Source organism: Rhea pennata, chromosome Z (assembly GCF_028389875.1).
Source record: "Rhea pennata isolate bPtePen1 chromosome Z, bPtePen1.pri, whole genome shotgun sequence".
Classification (NCBI taxonomy): domain Eukaryota; kingdom Metazoa; phylum Chordata; class Aves; order Rheiformes; family Rheidae; genus Rhea; species Rhea pennata.
The window spans coordinates 41,326,281-41,354,276 of NC_084702.1; the positions used below are offsets into that span (position 1 = coordinate 41,326,281).

At 36.8% G+C, this 27,996-nt stretch overlaps 1 protein-coding gene across 5 annotated transcripts in view; it reads left to right on the forward strand.

Moving 5' to 3' along the window:
* Window positions 1-27,996, forward strand: part of MCC (MCC regulator of WNT signaling pathway) — a 198,963-nt gene that overhangs the window by 39,631 nt on the left and 131,336 nt on the right. The window contains exons 1-2 of one of the 5 annotated variants that reach the window (XM_062599022.1): window positions 8,270-8,340; window positions 10,263-10,324. The exons of 2 other annotated variants lie outside the window; for them this stretch is intronic. In XM_062599022.1, the coding sequence (XP_062455006.1) occupies window positions 10,289-10,324 (36 nt within the window). In that variant the 5' untranslated portion in view covers window positions 8,270-8,340; window positions 10,263-10,288. Of the gene's footprint in view, window positions 1-7,706; window positions 8,341-10,262; window positions 10,325-26,350; window positions 26,388-27,996 lie in introns of those variants that run through there. 2 more of the 5 variants (XM_062599023.1, XM_062599021.1) reach the window with 2 other exon arrangements.

The following is a 27,996-nucleotide window of genomic DNA, read 5'->3' on the forward strand; positions in this document are numbered from 1 at the left end:
TCTGTACCCTTAAGCTAAATAGCCAGCTCTAATTTCCTACGCTGAATTTCCTATTACTTTATCTACTTGAAGCTATAATTTTAGGAAAGTGACTGGAGAAAAAGACATTGAATTTCTCTGCCCTATGCATTTTTAAAGAGATGGTAAGTGCCTATTATTGGTTGAATCTAATTTTTACGTGAATATTGATTGTCTAGCATGCATTGCAGAAAAAGAGAAAACATCTTGTTTTTGTAGGACTCACAAGGATGACAGGTGTTTCTTCATACTGATAAAAGGTCTTCTGTCTTAATGATAGAACAACCATTTTTTTTAAAAAAAGGAGGTTATTGGATGGAGTTATTTCCTTTGTTTTAGTTTATAGATAGGCCCTTATTTGAGTAACTAAATACTAGTAATATTTAGCAAGTCATTTTTAAACTGAATGAAGCAAGTGGCTGTTAAGATGAGGCCTGAAAGTAAAGAAGAGTTTAGCTTTGTAATCCTGCTCAGAAGTGGTATTTTCATGAACGTGAGTGGTATGAGAAAACTGTAAGCAGATCTCAGGTTGTAGAACAAACAGACCATACAAGAAAGTCAGAGATTTTGTAAATGATGAAGCAGGATTGTTCCCTATCCCTCCCAATATAAAATGAAACTGTCAAATTTGAAGCGCAAAGTAGAAATTTCAACATTATCTCTTGTAGTTGTGAAGTAAGGTAGCCTCGAAGATTGTTACGAGAAGCTTGAATGTGGGAAAATGCTTAGGAAAAGAGTCACTGGGAAAATTCAAAAGGTGAAAGAGTGCAGCTGGATGGGCAGGAAACAGCATTTCATAGATCAGATGCAGGGTTTAGAATACAGAGCTTGGAATTTAAGTTTAGCCATCTGGGGAGAGAGAAAGGCGAGACCTTAGAAAAACAAAGAAATACAGGTATTTACTAGATACTGAATATGTAGGAAGCTGAGAAATGACACAAAGACTAACTTGACAGACCTTCGTAAGTAGCCACTGAACTCTTCATCCAAAGAAGATAGCAAGTAAAAACAAATTCAGATGAGAGGAGTAGGAATTCAGTTGTAAAAAACTTGAAGTTGTTGATGGTAAAATAGTTCTGGCTGAAAACTAGGGTTCAAAATTCAGCAGAGGTTTTATTAAATATCATTTTAGCTTATAGTATGGTTGAAGTAATGCTTGTTTGACTTTCTGCCAAACTGAAAGCTCCCCAAACCGTGTAAGTACTCAGAGAAATTGACACACTATTTATTTAAATACTTATGCCAGCAAAAAATCTTGGAGGATACTGATTTTAGGTCATATCTGTCAGCAACTTGCCAAATTTTCAAGTAGGGTTCTGTTAGACACTTGCCTTGTACTCGGCAAAATTCATCTGATATAAAATACTTCATAAAAAACACTTCAGTCTAAGTGAATCTGTATGTTGTAATGTATTTTATATACATGTAACAAATACTAAAAATTATATTAAAATATAACCTTAAAATATATTTTATACACACACATGTATGTAAATATAAACCTTAAAATATATTTTATACACACGTATGTAAATATATGTAGTCAGAAAGTATCTGTCAATTCATCTTTTAAATATTCTGCAGTGATATTGAGCACAGCTGTTGAAATGTTGATGTTTGGATGGATGGAGGGGAGAAGAGACTATGTATAGCCCTGATGTAAACCAGGGGGCCAGGTTCTCTTCCACCTTCTTTGTGTCACCACTGTCATTTATGTGGTCACTGATCCAGCTCAGGGAAGTGTTAGATTGATATGTTAGTAGTAATGGGAGTCAGAATGGAGGGAAATTTTTTTTGATAAGACAAAACAATTAGATTGACAGCACATAGATGGCTTGAAGAGTTTAGGGGTAAAAGAGAAATGAGCAGCAGAGGAGTTGGATTGCTGAATGTTTGCAGAAACCAGAGCATGACTGTGGAATTTAGACTGGAACTGGAAATACGGGAGGAGACAAAAGCTTTGAAGGAGAAATGCAAAAATAGGAGTTTAGGAACGAGGAGAGGATGCATATGAGGACATCTCACTATCTGGTACTGGGAAAAACAGGAGACGTAGAGGAGGAGTCCTGGCAAATCTTATTTAAACAAGTGAGAAGTTTTGAAAGAAATTCAGTTTGTGGCTGATGAAGGGATACAATTTCTGATAAAGTGGGAAAGTAGATATCTTTAAGCTAGGACATATTGCTAAGAATGGTCTTACTTTTCGTGCAATAAGTATGCAAAACTGCAGGGCTATTTCTAGGTGAGTTAAATGGGAATATGAGTACCAAGGTTCTAGAGGATGGGAAAAAATTGAGTGAATTTACCGTGTGGTGAGTAAGTGGAGGGATACTGGATGTTGAAGGGAAGCTAAGCAGAAATACGACGAGCTGAACTGTAGTTTACAGACTGGCTTCATTTGTGTTTGTAAGCAAGGAGCAAATGAGCAGTGATGATAATTAGGTGGCTGCAAGACAGAAGAAATTTAGAAATTGCTACTATCTCTCCCTGTTGTCCTCTCAGATGAGTCTCATGAATAACAGGCGCACATTGGCTCCTTGGTCCTTTTCCCATTCTGACCCTGTGTTTAAGGCTCAGTGGGGTCAGATGGAATCTCAGTGAATGTGATGGCTGTGGATGAAATGACAGAAAATGAGAGTGGTTGGTTGACAGCTTGGTGGCATAAAATAATGGAGGATGGAAAGAGGGATCAAATGCAAACTTCCAAGGAGACTGGTCAGGTCAAGGATGTGACATTTTAAGTGGATTAAGTATTTGGAGAAAGGTGAAGGGGTGAGAGTAGCTGATTGAAGTGCTATTTGGAAATTCCATTATTGTAGGCATGTTATCTGTTTTAGACTAATCAAGATGGAAGGAAAGAAGAGAACTTGTGTTTTTCAGAATGAGTTGTTCGTTCTTCAGTATAAGGTTACTTGCAGTTGTTTCAAATGAGCTGGACTTCTTTTCTCTCAGCCTAGGTGCATAACCTTTAGTAGCATTAATGAGAACAGTTTGCATCAAGAAGAAGCAACTGTCCTTCTCAACCTCTCCTTTTTAAATCACAGTGCATTAGTGCTATTGAATAAAGAACCGTCTGGAAACATTATCCAAGTATTGTATGGAATTTCCACGTACAAGTTTAGCCATCATGTTAAGCTTCTGAGTGCTAGTACTTTGTCCGTGGAAATGCAGACCCTGGCACTACACCTGTGTGTTTTGTGCCAAAGGGAGAACAAGAATGTGTTGTCCTCTAGTTGTGTATAGTATATTTGTGATATTTGAGGGGGTAACTTATTTGCATGTGAGACTGTGCATGGTGCTATTCTAACTGCAGAGATAATGTTGAAATAAACAAGCACGAATTAAGTGCTTAATAGACTTCAGTTAGTGACGTTTCCATGACAAAGCTAACTGAACAGAACAAACCAAAAATGCCTTATTTTATACGTACTAGAATTGTGATCAGCCAGTCATTCATGTTGAATGCAGAGTGAAATTGCTTGCCAGGGAATGGCACATGCTATAGACTGAAGAATGTGATATATACATATTTAACAGATAGCTGCTTTTGTGGTGTAGTTTTCACTCTGCAACTGTCAAAATAAGACTGATGGAAAACTCATGCATGGTGATTGTCACACCTGCTCCAGTAACTGTTAGGAAATAGTGTGTTGTAATTACTGAGAGGTATTATGAGGGAGAGGCCTTGTAAAATTTCTACAGTGCTAAGTTTATTCCATATTCTATGGGACTTTCAAAAGTAAAGGTGAAAAGGGCAGCAAAGTTGCATCTTATCCCAAAAGAATGGTGTTATGCCAGCTGATAAGAGTAAACCTTGCTGAATGATTATCCAGAGACAACCAAAAGATAGACTCCTCAGTAAATATCTGATACTTTTCAATGACTCTTTTAACATAAGTTAAAAAAAAAAACAGTAAAGAAATGGAATAGAGTGGCCATCAGATTATTAGATCCACATTGAGCAAACTTGCCACACTAACAGTCATTACTGGATGATTCTGAGCTGCTCTGAGGAAGAATCTGTCAATGCAAATGCACGTACCTACAGGCAACATGCAGCACAAGTGCTTTAGAGGTGCAGAGAGCGCTAACTGGTCAGAATGCACTGAGGCTGGCTGGAAGCTCAGCCCAGTCTTGACTGCATATGTTTGGTGTATACTTTTTCTGTCCGCCTCCATGACAGTCAGGTTTATCCAGTTTGTCAGTCTTGTTTATGTTATGGAAATACAGGCAGAGGCATCCACTGAGACTAGGCCCTCTTCGGCTAAGAAGTGTACAAGTACCTATTCAGAGATTCCACCCCCAAAGGCCGTAGAGGCTAAATAAAGAAGGCAGAGACAAGGTTGAGAGCAAGGGAGTATGATTACCTTAGATGAGGAACTGAGTCAGGGAGAGAGTAAATGAACAGTTAGCAGCCAAACAGAAATGGATAGGAACTGAGCCTTATACGCAGCTCTTTCTGTCTGGATCTCAAGGCTCTCCTTTCTGGCAGTACTGAATTGGCATTCTCAAGATTTTTCGTTGTTTTCCTTGAAGGGTGCCTGTGGCACAAGCCAGTGGAAAAATGCACTTGGGCTTCAAAAAAGTTCTTAGTACCCCAATACTGTATTAGATCACTTAGTGTATTTGAAAACAGTGAAACTGCCTAGAGACAGTTGGTCAGATCTCTCTGGGAATTTAATTCCATGATATGATACAATTCTTACTGAGTTAATAAGTGAAACTGGAGAAATGTTAGATAAATTTCACAGAGGAGCAAGATCTAAATCTTAATGTTATTCAGAAGAAGTTCAGATGGTTTGAGTCATGATTTAAAATTTTTCGTACAATGATTATAATTTTACAGGTGTGATTACATTTAGTCTTAGCTAACTACATTGAAGAAGTGTTCACAAATCAAGTATCAGATTCTCATTTCATGATGGGAAAAACAAATGCCTCTTGTAATTAAGATGAGCCTTGCTACCAGTTTATCTGAATATGTATCCTGTTAAGGGTGTTTTCTAGCTGTTTAAAACTAGAGCAGACCCACTGATCAGCAAGAACAGGTGAGTCTGTAGACTCTCAGAAATATCGATGCATGTGGGGATTCATGCGAAAGTATCCAAAATAGAAATCCATGAATCGGTAAAAACTACTCTTTATCGCTCCAGAAGAATTAATTCAGGAGTTTCTAAGGACTTTAACCTAAGTGGAAGCTGACAGTGGCAGTATCTGTGGGTTGGTTAAAGATAATGGTGGGTGCTTTCAATTCAGAAATGTGCGTGCCTGGTGTGAGCATGCAGCAGTTGTAATGGACTTAACTGGGATTAAGGTGAAACAGTTTTTCATCCCTGTTTGGATTAACTGTTTCATTAATTTGCAAGTCAGTTGCAACTCATTTTAAATTTAAAATAAGTATTGCTCTGATAGTATCTGCATGTACCTCCTATGTTCTTGTGTACATCTGAAATAACACAAATTTTGCTTTTGTTCTGCGGTCAATGACTGTCTATCATGTTAGTGTTTAGACTTGGAAAGGAACAAAACAAAATCCTGTGTAAGATATGGGTGCAGTACTGTGTGGAGCTAGTTCAGATTGCCAGGTGTCCTGCACCCTTATGCTTGGGTGTCCATGCAGTGTCATGTGCCCTGTCTGTCCATTGGCTAGTCTGCCAGGAGGTCACAGCAGTGGCGAGTGAGGAAGGTGAATCAAAACCTGAGTGCTTGTTTTTAGCCAGGTAGGAACTATTTGTCATTTTTGATCTATAATATGGGAAATTTTAGAATCATAATTAATACAAAATTATTTAAAAAAGAAAACCTTAGAACTTTATTCTTAAGCAATTCTAGGGCTCATCTGTGTGCTGGAGAACCTGTGTTGCATGTGCCAGAATTGGACAGAGATGAGACCAGACATATAAGGAGCTGATAGAGATGCTGACTTAGCATGCAAGAAGTTTGTCACTGTCCCATTTAGGAAGGTGAAACCTGGAAAAGATAAAGTATTTTCAAGTGTATCATGTCAGCTGCAGCAGGTTTTGAACCAAAGTTGTTTTTCCTCATTTTTGAGAAAGGAGGTAAGTCACTATTAAGTAACTTCATAAGGTAAGTCACTGTGTTTCTAGGAATAATGCTCCACTAATCACATTGTAATGCACAGCAAAGCAAATGTGCAAAACTACTTTGTTCCAAAATTACACTGTTCCATATTGCCATCTGTGGTCTGCAGGACTACATCATCATGGCTCCCTACCACCTGGAGGCAGGTTTTGCTGTTTGCCCTGTGCTGTTTCTTTTGGCTGAGACAACAGCAATCTGCCACAAGAGAGCAGTGCAGCCTGTTGCTGGTATTTGAGGGAAAGTTAAATGTGAACCTATGTTGGGAACAAAGCAGATGAATAAGAAAGATTACAGGGAAGCAACTGAATATGCAGACAGGACTGATTGTAAAGGTGAGACTGGGCAGATGCTCTCCAGGAAGAAAATCCTGAAAGATGGAGGCAATGTAGGTAGACATGAAAAAGAATGGGAAATCCCCCTCCAAAAAAGAAAAGAAAAAAGAAAAACCAAACAGGAAAGCAACTTAGATAATAGAAAAAATACAGAAAAGAGAAAGAAAAGGCTGGAAAATAGAGCTGGAGGATGGAAGTTAAAAATGCATGCAGAAACTGTGGCATTTCTCCTTACACCCTGATTTGGAAGGAGAGCTGTAGTTTGTGATTCTGGTACTGAGGAAGGACTTGGGGCCTCAGGCTCAGACTGAGAAAGCAGTACTAGTGCCTTTCAGTATAAGAAGTTGATGGACAGTGGTCCTTGTTCTTAATCTATTTTCTGTATTGTCATTTGGATGAATTATTTTTATCTGCATACTGGTATACATCTGTGATTAGTATGATTAATAGAAAAGAAAAAAAATAGCAGGATTATTTTCAAAGCATTACTCTTGGAGAGCATTGTTTGCCACATAAATGTTTGCTGAGGTGTGAGGAATTACCATGGTTTATATAGCATTTATTTCTGTTTCTCATTAAAAAAAAAAAAAAAAAAAAAAAAAAAAAACTTAGCAGGATTTGATGCTGTGGTAAAGCATTGTATTAAACCAAGATAATCATGTAAATTTTGGCTACAGTGTGTGGTATTCCCAATTTCTAACTCCAGAAGTATATCATAACCCTGCAGCACAAAGCATATAGAGCTACCACTATATTTTGTGGGATTGGTGGTGAGGAAAAGGAGTTTCTTTTTGGAATGAGCACAACGTGTCCACAAATCTATTGCATTAAGGATTTTTCTGGATTTTTAGTTGGGTGTTGAAATCAAATATTCTTTTCCCTTTATTCTGGTAGCGTCTTCCCATTTTGTAAAACATCAGTGTGCTATGCAAAATCTGTGGCTTTCCAAGGGTGCTTTTGGGCTTACTGTGACCTTTTTGAAATCATTACAATCTTGCCCCACCTCCACAAATCTCCTTACTTAATTGCACAAGGGAATAGGATAATATGAATCCAACTTACTGTTATCCAGGTGGCTTTTCCTGTTACTTACTTATCTTTATAATTTTGAGTATAGGAATTAGTATACAGAAAGCTGGAAAAGATGCCTGCAATTCCAAAATGAACTCTCTGTAGCTCTCTCCCTCCCACTTGCACTCTCCTTTTAGTACCGCCCCTTCCATGCACCCTTTAGCCAGCAGCAAGACAGCTGTGTTTGATCATAAACCACTTAAACTCCAGGCTCACTGGCAGGGGAAACTTTAGCGTGAAGTGCAGGATTGGTTTGTCTCTGGAGGCGGGGGTTTCTTCTCTTGTGCCTTCTTTCTCCCCCAACACAGAAGATCTTTGCAGCGCTGTTGTCGTATTTTCATTGTGAGCTTGTATGAAGGTCATCAAATTGTTCTGAGTACATTAAACAGCTTTCGGAGATGCCCCCAAACAGAGTTGGGGAAAAGGGCAGCATAAAACGGACGGAAGAGATGAAGCAAAACTTACAGATGTACTAGGAGAGCCATCCGGCAAGCAGTACTTTCCCTGCATTCTCCAAGCACTCTACGGTGTTAACGAGTTTTTTGCAGCAATGGGTTGTCTGTGAAGAGAAAACTAATTTGGCTCTTTCAGAAGATCTTGCATCATTAATTTGAACTGTATAAATGTGGAGTGAAAATGGCTGTCTAGAGAAAAATGTGCAAGACAGAAATCTTGGAGAAGAAAGAAGTATTGAATCTGTTAAACAAAGCTTGGAAGCATTAAAATCTGTAAAAATCGTCAAGCCCTAAAAAGTCTAATCATGAATTCTGGAGTTGCTATGAAATATGGAAATGACTCCCCTGCGGAGCTGAGTGAGGTAAGCAGTTTCAGTGTCCTCCTTTATTTATTTATTTATTTATTTATTTTTAAAAAAAGATCCTCTCCCCTTTTGGGCTTTCAGACTACAAGCAATGCAATTAAAAATTAATAGAATGTGTATCTTGCTGTAACTTGCTGTACCAGTCAGGAAATGACCTGAACTTGCTTGCTGCTTTGGTCTGAGTAAGCGGTAAAAAGCAGATGGCTGTAACCATGTAAAGACATTTTTTTTTCCTGTAGTCTGGCTGCACAGATTCCCTCACCTCCCAAGAGCTGTGTTTATACCCAACGTTCATCTTTGCAGTAGGTGAAATCTTAGCTGGAGATCTCAGCTGCGGTTAAGTATATGGTGACTAATTTAGAAGGGAAGTGGGGTGAGCAGATGATGACAGGTATTTATCAGTAATACAACAACACTGGCAGAAGTTGTGTTTGATTGTGTTTAGCTAAGGTGGTGGTGTTCCTTTGGATTAGATGAATATTTCCTTGCCTAAAAGGAGAGGAAATAAGCCATGGGAAACTTTCTGCTTTTCCCTTATAAACCATAGTAAGGTATTATTTCTTATAGTTGCAAGTATATCTGTTTTTTGTATGACATTGCTTATTTTTAATTAATTTGAAATTAAGACTATGTCAGATACTGTGCAAACGTTTAATAAATTTGTTAGAAGCAGTATCTTCTGACAGTTATTGAAATATCATAGATATACCACCCTAATGCTCATATTTGTCCCGAGAACTGCCTAATTTTAGTTATACTATGAAACTCTGAGCATCCTATTAAGGTCATTTTGTAGAAAATTGAATCTGTAATCTATATTGCCCCAGTTTAAATGAAATCCTTTTCTTTCTCCTTGCCCATTTCTTTGATATACCTTTTATTGTAATGTATCATTTATTTATTTTATATATCTGTTTTATTAGAAGTGGTATGATAACGCTTGGCAGAAGGAAAAAGTTCACAATTTTTACGGGAAAAAGCAGAGTAGGTACTGGACCAGTGCAGTATGCTGCCATGAAGAGGAACAGTAGGTTTGTGACTGTGGAGTTTTAGTGAAAGAAATTTCATAATGTTCCCACTTTAAGTAAAAAAGAGTTGAGTTTAGTTAACTCTGTGTTACTTGCAAATGATTGCTTAAAAAAAGTATATTGGCACCTCAGTCTAAATTAAGTTCATAAACTCAGCATAAAAGTCCAGGATATTTTCATCCGGAGTCTGCCCATGGTGTTTCTGGGTACAACTATGTTAGTGGCTTATTGATCATTGCTTTCTGTTCCCTCACATTGAATATTCAGGGCTGTGTAAGATCACATAAAACCTGGAGTGTCAGTGGATAGTTATTTGGAGCGGGCAGTGTTTACTGGTAACGATTCTACCTGACTAGACTAATTAATACTTTACTAGTTCAAATTTACTGTATTCGTTCATGGTGTAAGACTTCTTTGTAATAAGATATTCCTTATCTTTTTCTTCTGACATTTTAACATGGGAAATATCAAAAGAGGGCTGTGACTATGCATAATGGCACATTTTTGTTCATTTATTTAATAATAATAATAAAAAAAACTTTAGTAGTTGGGTTACATTTGTACTCCAGGACAACTGATAGACCCCTTTCTGACTGCAGACAAAGCAGTGAAGATCTTAAACTCTTAACTTCCCCAACTGTTAATCATCATCTTTACGGATGGTTTTCACCTTTGTGATTTGAGCTGCTTGTGTGAGCATGCTTTTAGCATGTTTTGCTCGCAGGGCCAGGTTAATTTCAGCACTGGTCTTTGGTAGATTAGGAAGCTTTGGATAAAGGTTGTATATATATTATTTAACTGTGTTTCTCACCTCTTGTTCATGCTTTTCTCCTTTCCCTTGTTTTCTGTCTGTCTCTTCTGTATGGCATGTTTGGTTTTCGTCACTGGAAGATGGTAGCAACAGGTTCATTTAAACAATGGGCCAAGATGGAACCAGCTACAATGGGAATTTGGTGAGACTAATACAGTCTTAGTGGAATTTCACGTTCACCTCTGTCTCTACTGTGAGCTTGTATTTTCACGTTACAGTGGGCAACTAGTATATATGGCTGAATAGCAAATATGGTAACAGATCAAGAATGACCATTGTAAGAACTTGATGGACATTGATTTTTGGTGTGGATGCCTGGGTCTCTTTATCTGAGTACAGGTTGCTCTAGGTATGAAGCTACAGTCATTAAAATAAACAAGAAGACTCCAAAGCTTTGGAGATATAATGCATTCTTCAATGGATGCCTTAGACAAAATAGAAAATGAAATCGTTGTAAAGCATTCCATTTGTATTTAAACTTCTTTTAGTTTGAGAGATGCATCTGTCTTTGGAAAAAATAGGCCACATCTGTGGTTGTAGTAAATGGTGTGTAGTTCATTTTTGCTATTCCTAAACTATTGTCCAGGTAAATACAGGTCTCGATACTTTATTTGTTCCTCACCACCCCTCCTTTCCGCCACCCCCAAGTTCATGCTGAAAACAAGAAACAACTAAAAAAACTCAAAACAAAAAAGCCTTTATTTCTTTTACTGGTCACTCATACTAGAAAATTCATCATTTGTTTTCAGTAGCCCCTAACTGCAGACTTCAAGCTATTGTTATTGATACATATATTAATACCTATTACCTTATTTTCTCTGCCTTCCTTTCAACCTACTCTTTTTTGGTCTCTACACAAAGAATGATTAGTCTATGTGCTGTTTGTATGACAGATTCAGAATGTAACTGCAGAGAGAGGTGGAAAAAGCATTGTTTTCATTATACAATAGCAAGTTTTGCTGTGGTGCTGTTAGCATTTTCTTTTTTTTTCTTTCTCTTTTTTTTTTCAATATACAATACATTGGGAGAGGTGAATCTAAAATTTACTGATGATTGTTGTACCCAATGAGAATGTAGTAGAGATTTTGATACCTTTGAAAATACCAAAAAATGTCCAACCAAGCTCACTTCTACTTTTATGAAATAGGCTTTCAGATGTCAATATTACGGCACAATATTATTTATAGAGTTTGCTTTTTAAGGCTTGATTAAGAAAGAATATAATTTATATACAGTATATGACATCCAAATTAGGTAAGTGCTCTTTGGATTCCTTTGGGGTTTTTTTAGTCATTTGATGCTGTAAACCCTGAGTGCAATTACAGAGTATATTTTTAAATCCAACACTATGAGTGTTGTTGAAAGCCTGCAGAGGTGCAGTTCAGTGCATAGAAACTGCAATTACAGATTGTTTTTTATAGAGTTAAAAATGAAAGTATATCGGAATTTACAGACTTAGTACATATGCAGTTAGTTATTCTGCAGGCAGGGGTATTTGTATGGAAGGAGCTGGATTGCTTAATCTATTTTTTCTCTGTCTTCCAAATTCAAAAATACTACCTTTAATTCCGCAAGTCCCTGTGCCTCAAATTGCTTAAAGGTGAAACAGCACTGTGGGGAGGTTCTGCTACGTGCTTGTCCTGTCATTTTAGCCACCCTTGGTCAGCAGCTGTTGAGATGGCATGCTGAGGTAGGGAGATCTGTGCTGTGACCTAGTACAACTGTAAGGCTCAATCTTGTCGGTAGTTATGCACGTGCCTAATTTGGGGACTATTCAGATTAGTAGTGTAGGAACAAGAAACGAACCTGAACACTGTGCTTCATGGTGTTCTTCTCAGTTTTATATTTAAGGGCTAAATTTTATCCCTGAATTAAGAGTGAAATTCTGTCCTTGGATATAATTTTCATTAAAGTGAGCCTCGTGGATTTCCTGTAAAAATTATGCCTCAGAGAACTTGTCACGGGCTAAGAGCTGATATTATATTATTGCAATACATTCAGCACTTTAGGTGCAGCTGTTTTTTCTTAATGTGATTTTTAACTATGTTCTTTTAGCACTTCTTGTATAAGCTGATGGTGTATAATTTTTGAAAAGGATATTCTTTACTTCACAGCAAAATTAGAAAGTAGGTTGCTTCTTTAAGTGCATACTTTATACCTTCTGCCTCTTTCTTTGTGCTTAGAAGTCAGGCATTTAGAAGGTAAATGTTGTTTACAATCTTAGATATAGCTACATGTTCTTTAACCCTTTACATTGCATAGAACAACAGCTTGGCTGTTTGTCCTAGAAAAAGGACATTTTTTGTTGTTCTTCATCAGTTTGTTTGGTTTTTTGTTTGTTTGTTTAACCAAAATGGTGTTTAAAGTTTTGGGGAGGGGAAGCAAAGATAGAATTCAAAGTTTATCTTTGTATGGGAAACAGAATAGCGAGTTCATAAAAAGGGTTTCACCAAAGTTTTGCCTGTAATGTAAGATATGAAGAGATAAAGGGATAGCCAAATTTTAGAGGCTTAAATTACAATTTTCTTTATAGTGTAGGACAATATTGTACTTTCTTTTAAGATTTATGTTGCACCACTGCTATACTTTTAGATTGCACTTTGAGAAAAAAAGAAGTAGAAGAAAAATTACAGAAAGAAAAGGGGCTGTGCAGCCTGAAGTTGTATTTGTGAGGCCGGTGAATGAGTTGGAGGTAGCCCATGGGGTGGGATGGGTAGCCAGTGGGGAAAAAGCAGCATACTGGGGCTGAGCCTTGCTGGCAAGGGAGAAATTCTGCAGTGGCAATCCCCACCCTGAGGTAGTTTTGCATGGTTTTCTGTTCTTTTAGAACATGCATCAGCTTGTGCTCCTTCTGTACATACGTGTGAGGAAATAGCACTGAAGGAACGGAAAACAGGTTTTGTATGTATTTAAGGCTGGGAATAAAACTCAAAACACTTGCTTTATCTTCCTCAGTGTGGTAGTCTTACCGTTAAAACAGTGAGTAAATGTCATGCTAATATGGCATCTGCTTTCTGAATGATCTCTGGCTTTGTAGCAAGCATGCAGATATATTCTTAGTACTCCTTTTGTAAGCAGATGGATGCATCATTTCCCACTGGAATCCTCTCTCTGATACTGGACATAGGTTTGGCCTTCAGTGTCAAAGATGTATGGAAACTGTAATGAAAAGGGAATGAGTACAGCATCTTGCTACTGGAGAGGGTACAGTTTTCCCCCAGTCAAAGGATGTTTTGGGGACCATGATAAATTCTTAATGTTGATTCTTTAAAATATTGTGGTCTTGCAATGAAACAGAGTGGAATGTGATTATCAAAAATTAAACATGGCATACTTTAAAATTACTTTAACCTTGAAAAAGTTGCATAGCTAATTTCTTTGATAACAGCTCAAAGAAATAAAAACTAGTGAACAGTTTGCGTGAACTACTGAGTAATGACTGGTGTTAAACATGTAAGTCTTGGGAAAGGGAATGCAGTAATAGATGCTTAGATCTTCAGGAGAGATTAAATGGGTTCTGATGGAGATCTGAGTAAAAATCTCATTTGATGGGTAGCAATAATGCCCCTAGCCTTACAAGTGTTTTCCCAGCTTTATTACTGCAGAGACACTGAGGTACAGTTTGCTGCACCTCTTTATAGATGTTTTCTTTGGTGAACTCTGCCCATTCTCTGTCCTCTTTCCTGATTTTTGTGGGCTTTGTGAAGTGCTAAGCCACCTCACAAAACTGACATTTTCCTGTACTGTTGCCTTGTGGGATGTTGAGGCAGTAAATGTGAAGTATAACTACAGAATTTAAAAAACATTACTGTGAATCTCAGTTACATTGATGCAGCTATCTCATTTAAAGAGAAATTTTTTAGTAGAGGATTTTAATGGGCAGGTTTCTGGATAGTAACCTTGAAGTCTCAATATAGCTTTTAGATTAGCTAAACTTCTGTCCTGTGCCATAAAACTACTACTGATTATTCATCTCTTTGAAAAATCTAATTTATTTTTATACTTGATTTTGAAATTTTATGATGAATTATATAGGTGAAAGCATCCTTTAAAAGGGAAAGTCAGCTTTTCTGGAGTTACTTGGACATCCACAGTTTATTAATAGGCATATGGTTTAGTCAGGCAAGCTTGCCTGTTATCAGTGAGCTGTACTTCTGATTTGAGAAACATGGATTAGAACATGAACTTGGATCCATAGTCTAACTGAGAGGGCTCTATTTCTGGTGTGATCAACGTATGTAATTTTCAGTGTGACTGATGCATGGTATTTCTGGTATAAAAAACATTGTGACTTCAAAGAACATTTATTTTCTGGATTTGTGTGAGCTGCTTATCAGGCACAGAGTATGTTCCAGGCTGGGATGTTATTAAACTGAAGCACTATATAAAAAGATTACTTGAAATGCCCAGACACTGTCGACACAGATAATGCTCTACTGCAGCCTCCTGTTGGGGAAAAAAAAAAAAAAGTTATGTAACATATCTGCCTGCCTGATATTTTAATATCCCTAGCTATTGAAAAACACTTCTGAAAAATGCATTATAGGCTGAGAATTTTGAAAGGATGAATATATGCAATGAAAGTACCATTAGCAATGTATTGGATCCTGTAAATCTTTTGAGATTAGATACTTTTATTCTTAGATCAAAACCTGAGAAGTTCATTCCTCGAAGAGTTTTGGAGATAAATATGAAGTCACCCTTCCCCTTGTCTCCTTCCAAACTTTGTTGGAAAAGAAAAAAGTATTTCTTTGTCATTGAGCAGACTTGGACCTACCAGGCCTTGGCTGTTGCTGCTGTGTGGCAGCTGTTGCAAGACTCTCCTTTCAGAAGTTTTTGTGTGTCCTCTGCAATCTATGGATCTGTAGTTTGTAAAGGAAAACATAAGGAAAAGCTTCTGAAATAGGAGAAATCCATAGATTTCTGAGCTGGTGTTTCCAAAGATACAAGTGTCCGTGTTGCATGTGTATGTGAAGGAAGAAGGGGCACAGAGAGAGCCTTTGTGATGAAGTGGGGCAGCTATGATAGGGTATAATGAGGTATTTTGTTCCAGTGCTCTGAGTAGTTTGAAAAACGTTAAGAAAGAAGTGTGTTTTTGTCACTTCTATTTTTTATTTGTGTTTGAATTTGTCTCTGTGACATGGCTTTTTAAAGTCACAGATTTTACTTGTAACTGCTGCTTTCTAAACCCAGTGGAAAAGCCTGTTGGAGCTCTTGTTACATGTAGCAATAGTATGTCAACCTATGTACTCCGTAGGGAAATGCGGTGAGCCTTGAATTCAAAGATTCTTTGTGATGGAGGGAAATTCAGTGTGCAAGGTGGCATCTGATGCTGGTAAAGAAACTACCTTGACACTAATAGCAGTCTGTTAGCCCAGTGTCAGGATTTGCCATATAAATGAACCTTCTACATGAATGATTTATATTTCCTGGAGATTCAGATTTCTACTTTGTAACAGTTGAAATATTCTTTCTGACTCTGGAAATTAGCTTACATCTTCCAACTCTGTTGTTATCATACATGAAAAAATTGTGATTTAAGTTAAAATACTAAATTACATAAGTCTCTTCAGTCATGCCAGATTCAAAAAATACAGAAAATACTTTTTGTCTGCATGCATAAATGTATCCAACTTACTTATGTATATTTTTTTTCCATAGATTGTAAATGGCTTTTTTTTTTTTTTTTTTTTTTTTTTTTGCAAGTTAATGCCTCTGAGCGCATATAGTTGGTATCTAAAATTCTAGAGGAGGGGAGGTTATTTTCTGTTTTTTCTGGGATTGTTTAAACTGGGTTATTTTCCTTCATTTTTATTTTTATAGTATTACTATTTGTGATGCCTCCCCGCCTCCGGTTAAGACATTAAACTAGCCCCTGGCTGGAGGTAGAGGGGAGGAGATCTTTGCTGGTGGAATAGGGATGGTGCCAGAGCTATGTGGCGTTTAGGCTGTGACTTGTGTTGACTTTGAGTAAATTGCTCTGTTTCTCCATATACTTTTTTTTTTTTTTTTTGTCTTGTCTGCTTTGGAAGCTCTCTTGAGTTGGAGATTGTTTTTGGTTGATTGTTTTTATAGTAATACTGTAATAGAACTGCTGGCCATTATTTGAATATATGTAATTAGTAATGATTTGAGTCATTTAAAGATCCCAAGGTACTTCTTATAAGAAGTGAGATTTTCACACAGACTTGTGGTAGAATTTTGGCATTACAGATAAGCTGCATGAGCTGGAAACAATGGGGTAACAGTTAAAGGTTTCTATAGCTTCATTAAGCCCTCTCCAGTCTACTTCTCTTTTCATGTCCTGAAATTTTCTTCGGTGCTGTGTGATCTTTAACTGCTGGCTTAATAAACACATGGAAAAAGCTATTTCTTTGAATGTAAGACTATAGTATAGAAAATATTTTAAAATAGTATGTTTGTAAATATTTAGATGTAGCAGGTTACCCAAAAAATTAAAGCAGAAATGGTTGTGGTGTTTAAATTTGTTTTATTTTTAAACAGGATTTATCTCTGCTCAAGTGTGTGTTTCTGCAGCAGCCGAATGTCTCTGTTTTAAATACATGTAAATACACATAAAAATGTGGTCAGCGACTGATGACTGAATTTTTTTTTTGAGTACATCATTGTTTGGACTTGTGTTGTTCCATTATTTTTGGCTAGGTTTATAGTGTTGTGAAGAAGAGAGGGCTATTAATGACTCCTAATGTCAAAATAAGTATAATGATAAGTGGCTTTTAATATAATAAGTACAATTTTATTATTAATATATAGAATATTGAGCAATATAAAAGTAGTAATAGATTCCCTGTTAAAATATTAGAACTGTTGTTGTGTGTTAAGTATCTATATTCATTAAGGAAATTCCAAGCTTTTGGTCTTTTTTGTGAAGTTAAATAAAAGTTGATATTGTAATGGAATGACAGAGATAAATATTTATAGGTGGGACTGATATCGCCCTTTGTTAAGGTTACTTGCTAGTACAAACTCCTGTTGGATTTTAGCTTAGCCATAGTTTGGCCATTTGAACTGGGACTTTGGCCATAAGCTGAATTTCTTGGGAAAACTATCAGGCAAAATATCACATCTGTTTCCACAAATAAAACTAGAGAAACACACAAAACTTTTTTATTCTTTAAAAAAAATGGCGATTCTTTTTGCTGCCACAGTGCTTTGAAAGAGTACTTGAAATTTTCCAGTGTATTAGTATTTATATATATACATATATATATATATATATATATATATATATATATACACACATTCTTTTTAACTGATCTTCAAAGTTATGCAGGGAAGGGGGCAAAAATGTTTGCAAGTCCTTAGTACAAGACTTGTCTGGATCACAGCTGCTAAAACTTTGGAAGATTTCACTAAGTCTGCTTTATCTCAGAGTAGCTGGACTTGAAAATTAGGAAAAGGCACAAGGGAGAGTACAAAAGGAAAAGCTGGAAGGTGGGCTGGAAGGAGAGGAGAGGAGGACTGGCTTTGAGTGAGGAGATAGGGCATGGAAAGAGAGGGGAGCTGAGGTCACGGTGGGTACGTATTGGGCTGGAAGCTGGATGTGTTGTAAGATGCCTGGGCTGGGATATGAGAAGGGGACTTATGAGTCTGGGGAGAGAAGACAGCTAAAAAGTTGGTGGGTGAGTTCTGGATATGGCCTATGGAACACAAAGCTGAAGATAGAGGAGACTGGAAAAGAAGCCAAAAAAGAGGAAACTAGGACTGGATATGTGTAGGGATACAAAATATGTGCAAGCCTCCCATCTGTGCAGAGGAAGAACATCATGCAGTTTTAGTGTCCATTTTAATATGTTAGTGCAAAGGCTTTGAATTAGGTTTGTACTGACACTGTAAGTCAAGCATTTCTAGTTTTTGAGTGCTGAGCTTTGAACCATAATAATGCTGCTTTTTTAAAAATGCTGGTTGTTTGCAGTATTACTGTGACTGCATGGTAAATTTTGTAGATTATCATCACTAACCTTTGTAGAATTCCGGAAATGCTGCAGCAGGTGGTAGCTGGATTTTATTGTAAATTACCAGGATTTCAGTAGAATGTGATACATCACAAAGTAGAAATTTGCATCAGGCTTGTGGAAAATAGCCATCTGCTGATAACTCAAATGAGATGCTTTTAAAAATAGGCCAGTTAAGTGCTCAAAAATATGAGGATCTCTGTGTTAGCTAGAATCATAACAGCACCTCTAGTTTCTGGCCTGCTAGAGCAACTTGAAATTTGTTCCAAAAGACTAAATTATTTAATTTCAGTAATGGAATTATCATTGTCAACATGGAACCATGACACATGCTTGTGATGGCATTCAAATACAAGATGATGACTGTGCAGTCAGGTGCTGATGAGCCCAAAGTTATTTCATTGACAGCTCAGTGACCTTCTGAACAATGTTTATAAAGATTTGGATGAAGTTCTTTCTTTGGCTGGTATTCCTGTAAAACTGAGCTTGAGTGGCAATCCTATTAAGTCAATCCTTTGCCAACAGTAAGTCCAAATGTTTGCAAATGAAGATGATATCTCACCTTTACCTACAAGAAGCTGAGATGACTTACCCCAAACTGTTTTCACTTGCTACCAACACATGCTCTTCAGAGGGCTGAGTGCATCTAGTTTGATAATCTTTTGCATTTCTTCACATGATATCTAAATTGTGCAGGTTGCTTGCTCTTAGACTGTAGCCTGTTATTAAGCAATAGAATGTAACTTGCTGTAAACAATAGCTGGCATTTGTATTAGCAGTTGGCTTGTCATAATTGTCACCCTATGACAATTATTTTAAAATGTATGTGTAATTAGTTATCGCTGATGCTACCTTGTCAAATGGTGCTTCTGCTGTATCACCCTTTCGTGGACCTGGCTGGGCTAATGTGCTTGAGATGTGTTTTGTAGCCAAGTACAGAAACCAAAGTGGTTGTCATCCCAGCTGCACAAATGACCAAGTACCCACTTACAAATGGTCAGCACCTTTGATGCTGGTAAATCTGTCTGAGATGCTTTCATTTTTTTCTGCTCCTTCATTTTTTTTCCCTTCTGCCTGCATAGTGTATTACAGCGTAACTTTTTTTGGTTAGTGATGCTATTATTTTATGATTTATCAGCTTATTTGATTCTTTTTATTTGAACTGATTTACAGGCTTATTTGGTTCTTTTAATTTAAATTCATAATGGTCTACCTTTGTTTTTTCAACTGGTTCTTTCTCTTTACTTATGGTGAACAAATGATTACTTTGATGTCTGAATAATTTGCAATCCTAGAAGCTGAAAAGATATGCCAAAAGCGTATACTCAGCTTCTGTCTTGTATTGTTTGGTATACGTGAAGTCATATTCTGCCAGTTTTAACTAACCTTGTAGAAGATCTTGCACTTGCTAAATAAGCCATGTTGTTGCTTTTAATGAAATGAGCAAAGGAATTTAATCTTTGAGGGAAAATGTATCGGTAGCTGTAACATGATATGTCAGCCAAGTGCTGTGAATGATATCAGTGTGATAAGCAATATTGAATTGACTGCTGTATATGAAGGAAGGAATTCGTTGCTATGTTTCTTGTGATGATTTTCGTGTCATGTGCAAAGCTGGTTTTAAGAGTGGATATAATCTCTTTATTTCTTCTGCTCTAGTGATGGATATTTTCCTTGTGATATAAAGTAGAAAAAAGTGTGTTGGCTCGTAACAGTCAAGCCATTGTGGTATGGAGATCTGCACAAATTTAGTGATTCTATGATGGACTTCTGCAAAACTTGGATTTAAAAAAATTTTTTTTTTAATATGCAGACTCAGTCTCCCAGCCTGCAGTACTACAGATTTCACAGTAGCAAAGTTCAAATTCAGATTTTGTTTTTGTTATTAAAAAGCTTACCCTCAACCTTGGTTATTTAATATGTGAAACAAACAGAAGAAACCTGTAACAGTGGTATTAATGGTTGCAAACTACAGTAGTAATGTGGACTTATATAAAGTTTCTAATAATAAATAGAATCCAAATTATTTTAAAAACCATCTTTCCTATTTGTTTATAATAGTATGCGTTACACATATAGGACTGTCTGCCTCTCAAACTTGTGCTTGCCCCTTCATCATCTTTGGGAAGCAGTAACCCTCAAGCAGGAGTTCAGAGTAACTGTTCATACTTCCCTTGGGATAAAAGCAGATTTTCTAAAGAGCAAATGTGTCTTTGTAGCTGAGCTTCTGTCTCTTCTGTGCAATCAGTCCCTTGCTCTGACAAGTCCCTTATGGTTGGCAAGTTCAGTTTCAAAACCTACTTTAACAGTTCTCAACCTTTGGCTTATTTTAAGATCTAAAGGAATTTAGCAAACCTTAGCCAGCGTCTCCAAACAAACAAACAAACGGAAGCAAAAATGGAGGATAAGAATGGAGATGAGCACTTCTGACATGTTTTAGTTCAGTTTTTGTTTAGTTTCAGTTCAGTTTCAGTTTAGTTCAGCTAGGGCAGTTTGTTCACCTAAATCAGCTTTGAAATAAAGCTTGCCAAGATACCAAGTTCTCTGGTGACAGAAGAGCTGTCTGGCATACCTATTCACTGTTAAGATGACTAATACGACACGGTTTCGAAGTAGGAGATTCGGCAGTGATCAAAGCTCCCACGTCCTTTGGTGAATTCCTGGTTTGCAAACACAGCCCCAATCAAATTGAAGCCAAGTTGAAAATGAGTGACCTCCTCCTCCCTTCCAATGGAGAAGACTGTAACTTAATACTACTGTTTTATCATGGAATAATTAACAGTCACTTCAGTCCTCAGCACAATCAAGATGGAAGAACCCTCCAATGTGGGAAAAGAAGGGAAAAGAGGGAAGAAGATGGCTAGATGAAATGAACCTTAACTTTATTCTGAGAAGGTAAATCAGTTTGTCATTTGTGAACATTTGCCATTATTGCTGATTCACAATTTCAGAGTGGTTTCAGAACATCATTCTGACAACTGAGTCAGTGTTCTTTTTATAAATCTAGCAGTAGAGAATTTTTTTTTAGTTGTTAACTGTTCAAACTCAGTCGATGCCCTTATATTCAAATAGGTCCCTTTCTTTTACCTGTGGCATCACCAGAGCTTTGTTTCCCTTAATGGCTCTTAGTCTGTGTGTGTGTGTGTGTGTGTGGTGTGTGTATGTATGTTTATATATATATATATATATATATATATATATCTGTGTGTGTGTGTATGTATGTGTGTATATATATATGTATACATGTAGAGAGAGAGAGAGAGACAAACAATGCACGTTTTATTGAAAACTTGAGAAACAGTATTTTTGGGAAGTTGCTGTAAAACAACACAATGTCTGTGATAGAACATGCTATATCTATGTGAAGTTATGATATTATAATATACTTAAATATATATTCCCTCCTTACAAGAAATAGATAAAGGCATAGAGGACATTCAAGAATTCCAGAAGTAATTTTGAAAGATTTTCTTTAGCTATTTCTTTTTTTCTGCATGGATTCCCCCTTCCTTTCTTCAATTGTGTGAAATACACAATTAAAACCAGATTTGAATCAAGAAAAAGTATTTGTTTCAAATTATTTACTCAGAAAATCAGTGGTTTCAATAGTTGTTAGAATTAGGATATTGAGAAATTAAAATGATGAATTACATGTTTTTTCAGAGTTAAAATCCAGTAGCGTTCCAAGATGTTTTAGATGTATTCTAGATTACTTTCCTCCCATTCAACTGGGCTGCGGCTATAGGTGCCCCTTTTATTGTCAGAATAGGAATTGTAATCAGTTGGTAACCTTAATTCTCTATCTGACTTCTTATTTTAGAATGGCTAAAGCACCAAATTGCCAAGGATCAGTGGGCGTTATTTAGGCCAAAGTGCAATGGTTTCTCCTCCGTACAGAAAAAGTTAATAAAGCAACTGATAGAATAAACTTTGTATTACATCTGAAATGGCAATAATATACAGTAATATTATAATGACAGCAAAGCTTTTTACCTTTCTAGTGCTTTTCATCTGAGGATCTGAAATAAGTTGTACACCATTACAATGGTGATGCAATTCTGTTGCTGTAGCATATGAGAACATACATTTCAATTTGCTGGTTTTGTTACATTGCATGTTTTATCAAAAATGTTATTAGTCAAACTGGTAACTCAATTCCAATTGCCTGGGTTGGTCTTGCAGAGAGAAGTGTGTTGTCTTAGGTCATTGTTATGAAAATTACACTTTAAAACATTTTAAAGAAAGGGATATACAGAATTTTAATGATAGACTGAGTTTGGGACCATTTCACATTGTAAGAATGACATGGTTGCAACCTTTAAGCAGATTTCATAGCATTGCCTGTGGAGGCATTGTGATTTTGTAATTCTAAAATAGATACAAAGAAAAAATGAAGACCATGACATGTAGGATTTGTAGATGATGGTGCCTACTATTTGTGTGTTTAAAGAAGAATTGTCAGCAAAACCACTGGCGGCCCTATCCCTCCCACCTTGCAGTAGTTGTCTCTGGAGCCCAGGGGCTCAGTCAGCAGGTACTTGTTGCGTTCTGCAGTTTGTGTTTGGGTGGAGCGTTCTGCTTGTCATTACTCCGTGTCCCCAGCTTGTTCTCTTCTTTCTCAGCCACTTCACTAGAGGCCACTAGTGTGTCCTCAGCTTTCACTAGCCCTTTCTTTCAGCCCTCTTGCAGTTGCCAATTTTTTGTTGCTCCCATTTATCCCTCATCTGTCTATTTATACTATACTCACTGTTTCTGCAGGGAACTCCAGAGTCCTTACTAATAATCTTCATAAAAAGAAAAAAAGAATTCTGCCTCTTTCAGGGCTAACTGTATAAGGCTACATTGCCTTTGGGAAAGAGGTTGCTTCTTTGCTGGCATAAGGGCATATATGTGCTGTGTGAATAATAAGTGTTATTTTGTATCGAATGAATAGACATAATTAAACCAGTGTAATTATTAAATATAATGAGCAGTAGTGGTAAGGCTAACCACGACCTGGGCAAGGTGATCTGTGGTGTTTCTCCAGTCATAATGCAATGCTGTGCTTTGACTGGAAATCACTTGTGGTTATATAACCATGGATTTCAGATTCTGGAGGATTACGTAGTAGTTCACAACCTAATGAAAGAAATAATAGTTTCTGGAATACCTCTGGCAGAGAATACTGAAAAGTGCATTGCCTTGGGATTGCTTTTTGTAGTGGAGTACTCTTGAGAAGTCAAGATTGCCTGGCAAATTTCGTCATTGTAAGGAGAGGTTTTCCTGGGAAATTCATAAGTGTTGATAGTCCAGGTCAGTTTTGCTGAAATTCCAGAGTGTCAGCCTAATATTTTTCAAATTGCTGTTTCTTCAGATTTTATTTTGGGTTACAACTCTGCTGACTGGAGATGATAATAGATTTAGGAGGATCTCTCTACCTTTTTAGTGTTTCTGTTAGCCTGAGCACTCTTAAACTCTGTTGAAGTATCTTCCTCCTGATAACTTTTTCCCCACTGTAGCATAAGAAAGCTGTATGTGTGTAGTTAATCTTGGCCATGCTTAATCTGAACACTAGATTCCCACCAATAATTTGCAAATGTCCTATGTCTAGGCCTTTCCTACCCCCAGTGCCATTACCAGTCTACATGACTGGAGTGAAGTCATTGGCGTTTTGGCACTGCTAAACTCATTAGCAGTATTAACCCAAATGTTTTGCTTTCAGCACTGCTGCATCTCATGCATAAAATTTTATATGCAGAAAGATAAAGACCTTACAACCACCTCATTAGCAAGTCTAATAAGTGATATGCGATTTATGGTTATGCACCAAGTACATTGATTATGATTATGAAGTCATTGCAATTTAATAATGTAATTTATCAATATCAATCAAAATCTTGCTCTTTATGAGAAAATTTTTGTAAGCCAGAGGAAAACTTAGTTTCTTATTCAGCTAAAATAAAATAAATGTGAAAGTAAAAGGAGAATATGAAGGAGGAAAAAATACAGTTCCTTAGTAGGCCAGGTTTCGAGGAATATTTTTTGAAAGCCTTATTTCACTTGAAGCATACTTATTTACAATATGGAGAACATATAAATAATACCCTTCTTTTTGTTCACTCCTTTTGGTCTTGACTTCACTCAGTTTTTGTCAGTGTTTAAAAAAAATAATGTGTAGTCTTAAAGGATCTGAAAACTGCAGATAGTTCTGTTTGATTTTAGCAGATAGAATTCTTGTAGCCAAGACTGGATCACGTGACAAAAAAAATAGTTCATTGACTGTTACTTGATCAATAAAAGATATTGATTGACTTAGTAGACTAATAAAGATCATATAATTTTGTATCAGCTGACTAGATTGGATTTCACAATCCTTTTTCCTTGGAACAGTTTTTCTCTTCATTATCGTCCACTTTCATTTGAACTCTTAAACTTTCCCTGCATTCATGTTGGTATGTTTGAAAGGGAACTCGCTGCTTGTTTGCCTGCTGACTCTTACACCTATGCTTTTGGAAATCAACAAGGCACTGCGGAAACCAGAAGCACCATAGAGAGCTTAAAAACTGTTATGTTTAGGTTACCAAAGCCACCACAGCAGGGTCACGATGTCTTCCAGTTTGCTGGTAAATATCATGCGGTGGAAAAGATGCCATTGCAGACAGCAAAGGGAGTCCACCTCCGGGATAGCAGAGCCCTAATAGGCAGCGGCTGAATTTTAGTGTTGCAGTGCATTTTCAGTTAGGACTTGGACTGCAGTTCAGTGACACATTAAATCTAACTTTAGGAAGTCTAGTATTTGATGAAAAATAGTGTGGCCATCTGGTGGAAATCAGTGATCCAGTTAAAAGAGAGAGAGAAAGAGAAATTGCAGTCATTGTTTGGAGTTGTTTAAAATATTTTGAAATGCTAATTTTGTACCAGTAGGCTTTATGACAGGTCAGGCGTTGTCTGTCTGCCTGAACCACCTTACCATTATTCCCGATTACCTAATGTCTGTCCTCCAGTAGTCAGTACAAGGGCTCAAGCTGGTGTAGGCGCTGTTACCATGTCTTCTTGATTATTCAGCAGAAATACAGGCATGTGGTGATGCCCAAACCAGATGGAATTTCTACTCTTAAGAGGTCTGGTAATGTTGAGATATAATATTAATAAACGCTGTAGCTTTCAAATGTCTGCAAAATACAGAGGTAGAAAGGGATGTAGAGAGGCTTGAGCTCCAGTACTCAGCTTCCACTATTGCACTCCTACTGCTACTAAAGGTTCAATGCAAGATTTTGCACTGCTTTTTCCAAGTGTTTTGTGTCTGGTTAGAACTGGACTGATCCAATGTCATGTGATTCTGCTGAAAAGTTCTTTGTTTGAAGGTTGGGAAACACTATACAGTCATAGGCTGCACCCAATTTTTCAGCCTTTCCAAAAGACAGATTTTGTTTTTCATTTGAAAAAAAAAAGTAAAAATGAGTTCATTTCCCGTATCAGTTTGTAGTTCCATATACAATGGGTGGAATTCATACAGAGAGCAAAAAGTGTATGTGTATTTTAAATTCACTTAGGAAGAGGCAAATTGTTTTAATGAAGCTGATTATACGTGGAAGATAAAGTCCATTCCTTTTGGGTCCCAGATGACAATGTAGATAATGTATTACAGGGCTTTATGTTAGGATGGCTGCAAGTCATGAAGTTGCAATCTTGTCAACTGTTGTTCATGGCGTATAATTTTCAAGAATTATAGCAAGATTATTTGGACCTTTTTTAATGCGCAAGATCCTTTGCATGAATTCCAGCCTAGGTGGAGCAGAAAGCTATTATACACAGCAGAAATTCCAAATGACTGGTTGTTTTAAAAGGAAGAACAGTAACTACCTGTAGTTTATTTGTCCCGTAACAAGGGAAAACTTGGTGATCCCTCACTCCTCATGCTTAGTTTAATCAGAAAAGAAATGAATCTTGTATATATCTATTCATCTACCTTTGTAGAGTTGTTCTGAGCTTTAATTAGTATTTGTACAGTATTTTGAAGACATGAAATACTGTGTATGTATTATATATTATTCGTACCCCTTTTAAATGTCAGTTATAATGGTTAAAAAAAAAAAAAAAAACAGTCATCTTTCTTTAAGTTAGAAGAAGATCCTTGGTAGGGAAAAGGTTTGCTGATGAAAAGAGCCAACCTTTTTTTTTTTTTTTTTTTTTTTTTACTGAATTATTTACAGAATCATGTTTTTTGGAATGAGACTGACATTATGCACTGTAAGTATCTGGTTTTCATCTTTTCCTTCTTCGCACAATTGATTAGAACGTTCAGGAGTCTGACCATTTGTTTCTCATAAGTTGTTTCTCAGTAATATTCTAGCTTTGTCCTCATCTTGTTTTAGTTTAAATGGACTCCTATACTATCTTTTTTGGCTCTTAAAAATTTATTTTAGAGCTTCATCCGCCTCTTTAAAATGTGCCTTTCCCCTCCGTTGTGAATCTATGAGAAATTCAAGTTTCTGAAGAATACCATGTTCTTTTGTTGGTATTTTACAGCTATATCTTCTCTTGTTAACAGAGTGATATAAAATGTATATTTTCCCTGTTCTTCCTCAGGTTTTCTTATTCCTTTGAGCCATGTTTTCTGTGGCAAAGTGTTTCAGAAGATGATGTTTTCCTGAAAGATTACTTAAATATATGTAATTTTAAAAATGACAATCTCAAGGTTTGTTCCTTTAAATCAAAATACTGGTGTCTGTTAGACTGAGGACATTAGAGATGTGTTTGAAGTTTCACAGACACCATGATTGTATATGAAAATAGGTAGGGTTCATTTAAAAAAAGGCGGGGAAGGAAGAGTGCCCTTCCTTTTTGCCTTCTGTTTCTCATCCTGATTGGTTTTGGGTTTTTGAAGACTGATCATCTGATCTTTTAAATGAACTTGCTATTTTACTGTAATGGTAAAAAAAAAAAAATCTTAAAAAGACGGTTACTTGGACAGCTGTCTGAAGGGCTGTGGTATTTTGAAAACTCTACCTGCTATGAATCAAAGAGGAGATTTAGCTGTTTGTGAAAATCCAGACTGTACAGTGTTCTAAAGTAATGTCCTCTCTGACGTGTACTGAATAGGGCAGTTACCAGAGAAGCAGGAGAGAGATGACAATAATTAGACAAAGTCCCTACCTCCCCTCTGGTAGCTAGCTAACGAGAGGGTGTGGAAAGTAAATGTATTCCTGTTAATGCATCAATTTTATGAATGCGTCTGTTTTACAGCAGTACATGAAAGTTTCCACACTCTTCTAAGATTTTCGTTTTAAAGGATTTGCTTTTTCATGAACTCAGTAGTTCTTTGTTTATTTCTGATTTAAATGATACAATCTGATAATCGTTTGCTACTCTAGCTTTAGCTCAGGTTCTTGGGATGAGAGTCTTCAGCCCCAGGGCACCCAGTCTGTCATCTCCCTAGCTCTTGCTTTTCCCGCAAAATGTTAGTTGTATTGATGCCTGTTTAATCTCAATCAAGAATTTATTTTTGCATTTAATTTTCTTCAGTTTTTATCTATGCTTCATGGTTATGTCGTGCTTTCTTTATAACAGCAAATTCAGTATCTTGATATATCAAAGAGTTAAGTGAGTTTCTTTCCCTTCATGATTCATCTCGTAAAGAATAAGAGAAAAGGGCTTGACATAAGAATAAATCATTCCTTAACAGACAGTGTTGTTGGTCCTGATGAAGATGAAAACTGTAGAAGAAAGAAAATGAGAATGCCAGCTCATTTTGTAAGAGCTATCCTAGTTTAATCAGCAGGGTTTTCAGGGGTCTGTGCAAGTCAGGAGGAATTGTAATTTGCACAAACCATGTCATTTTTGTTTTACTGACTATATC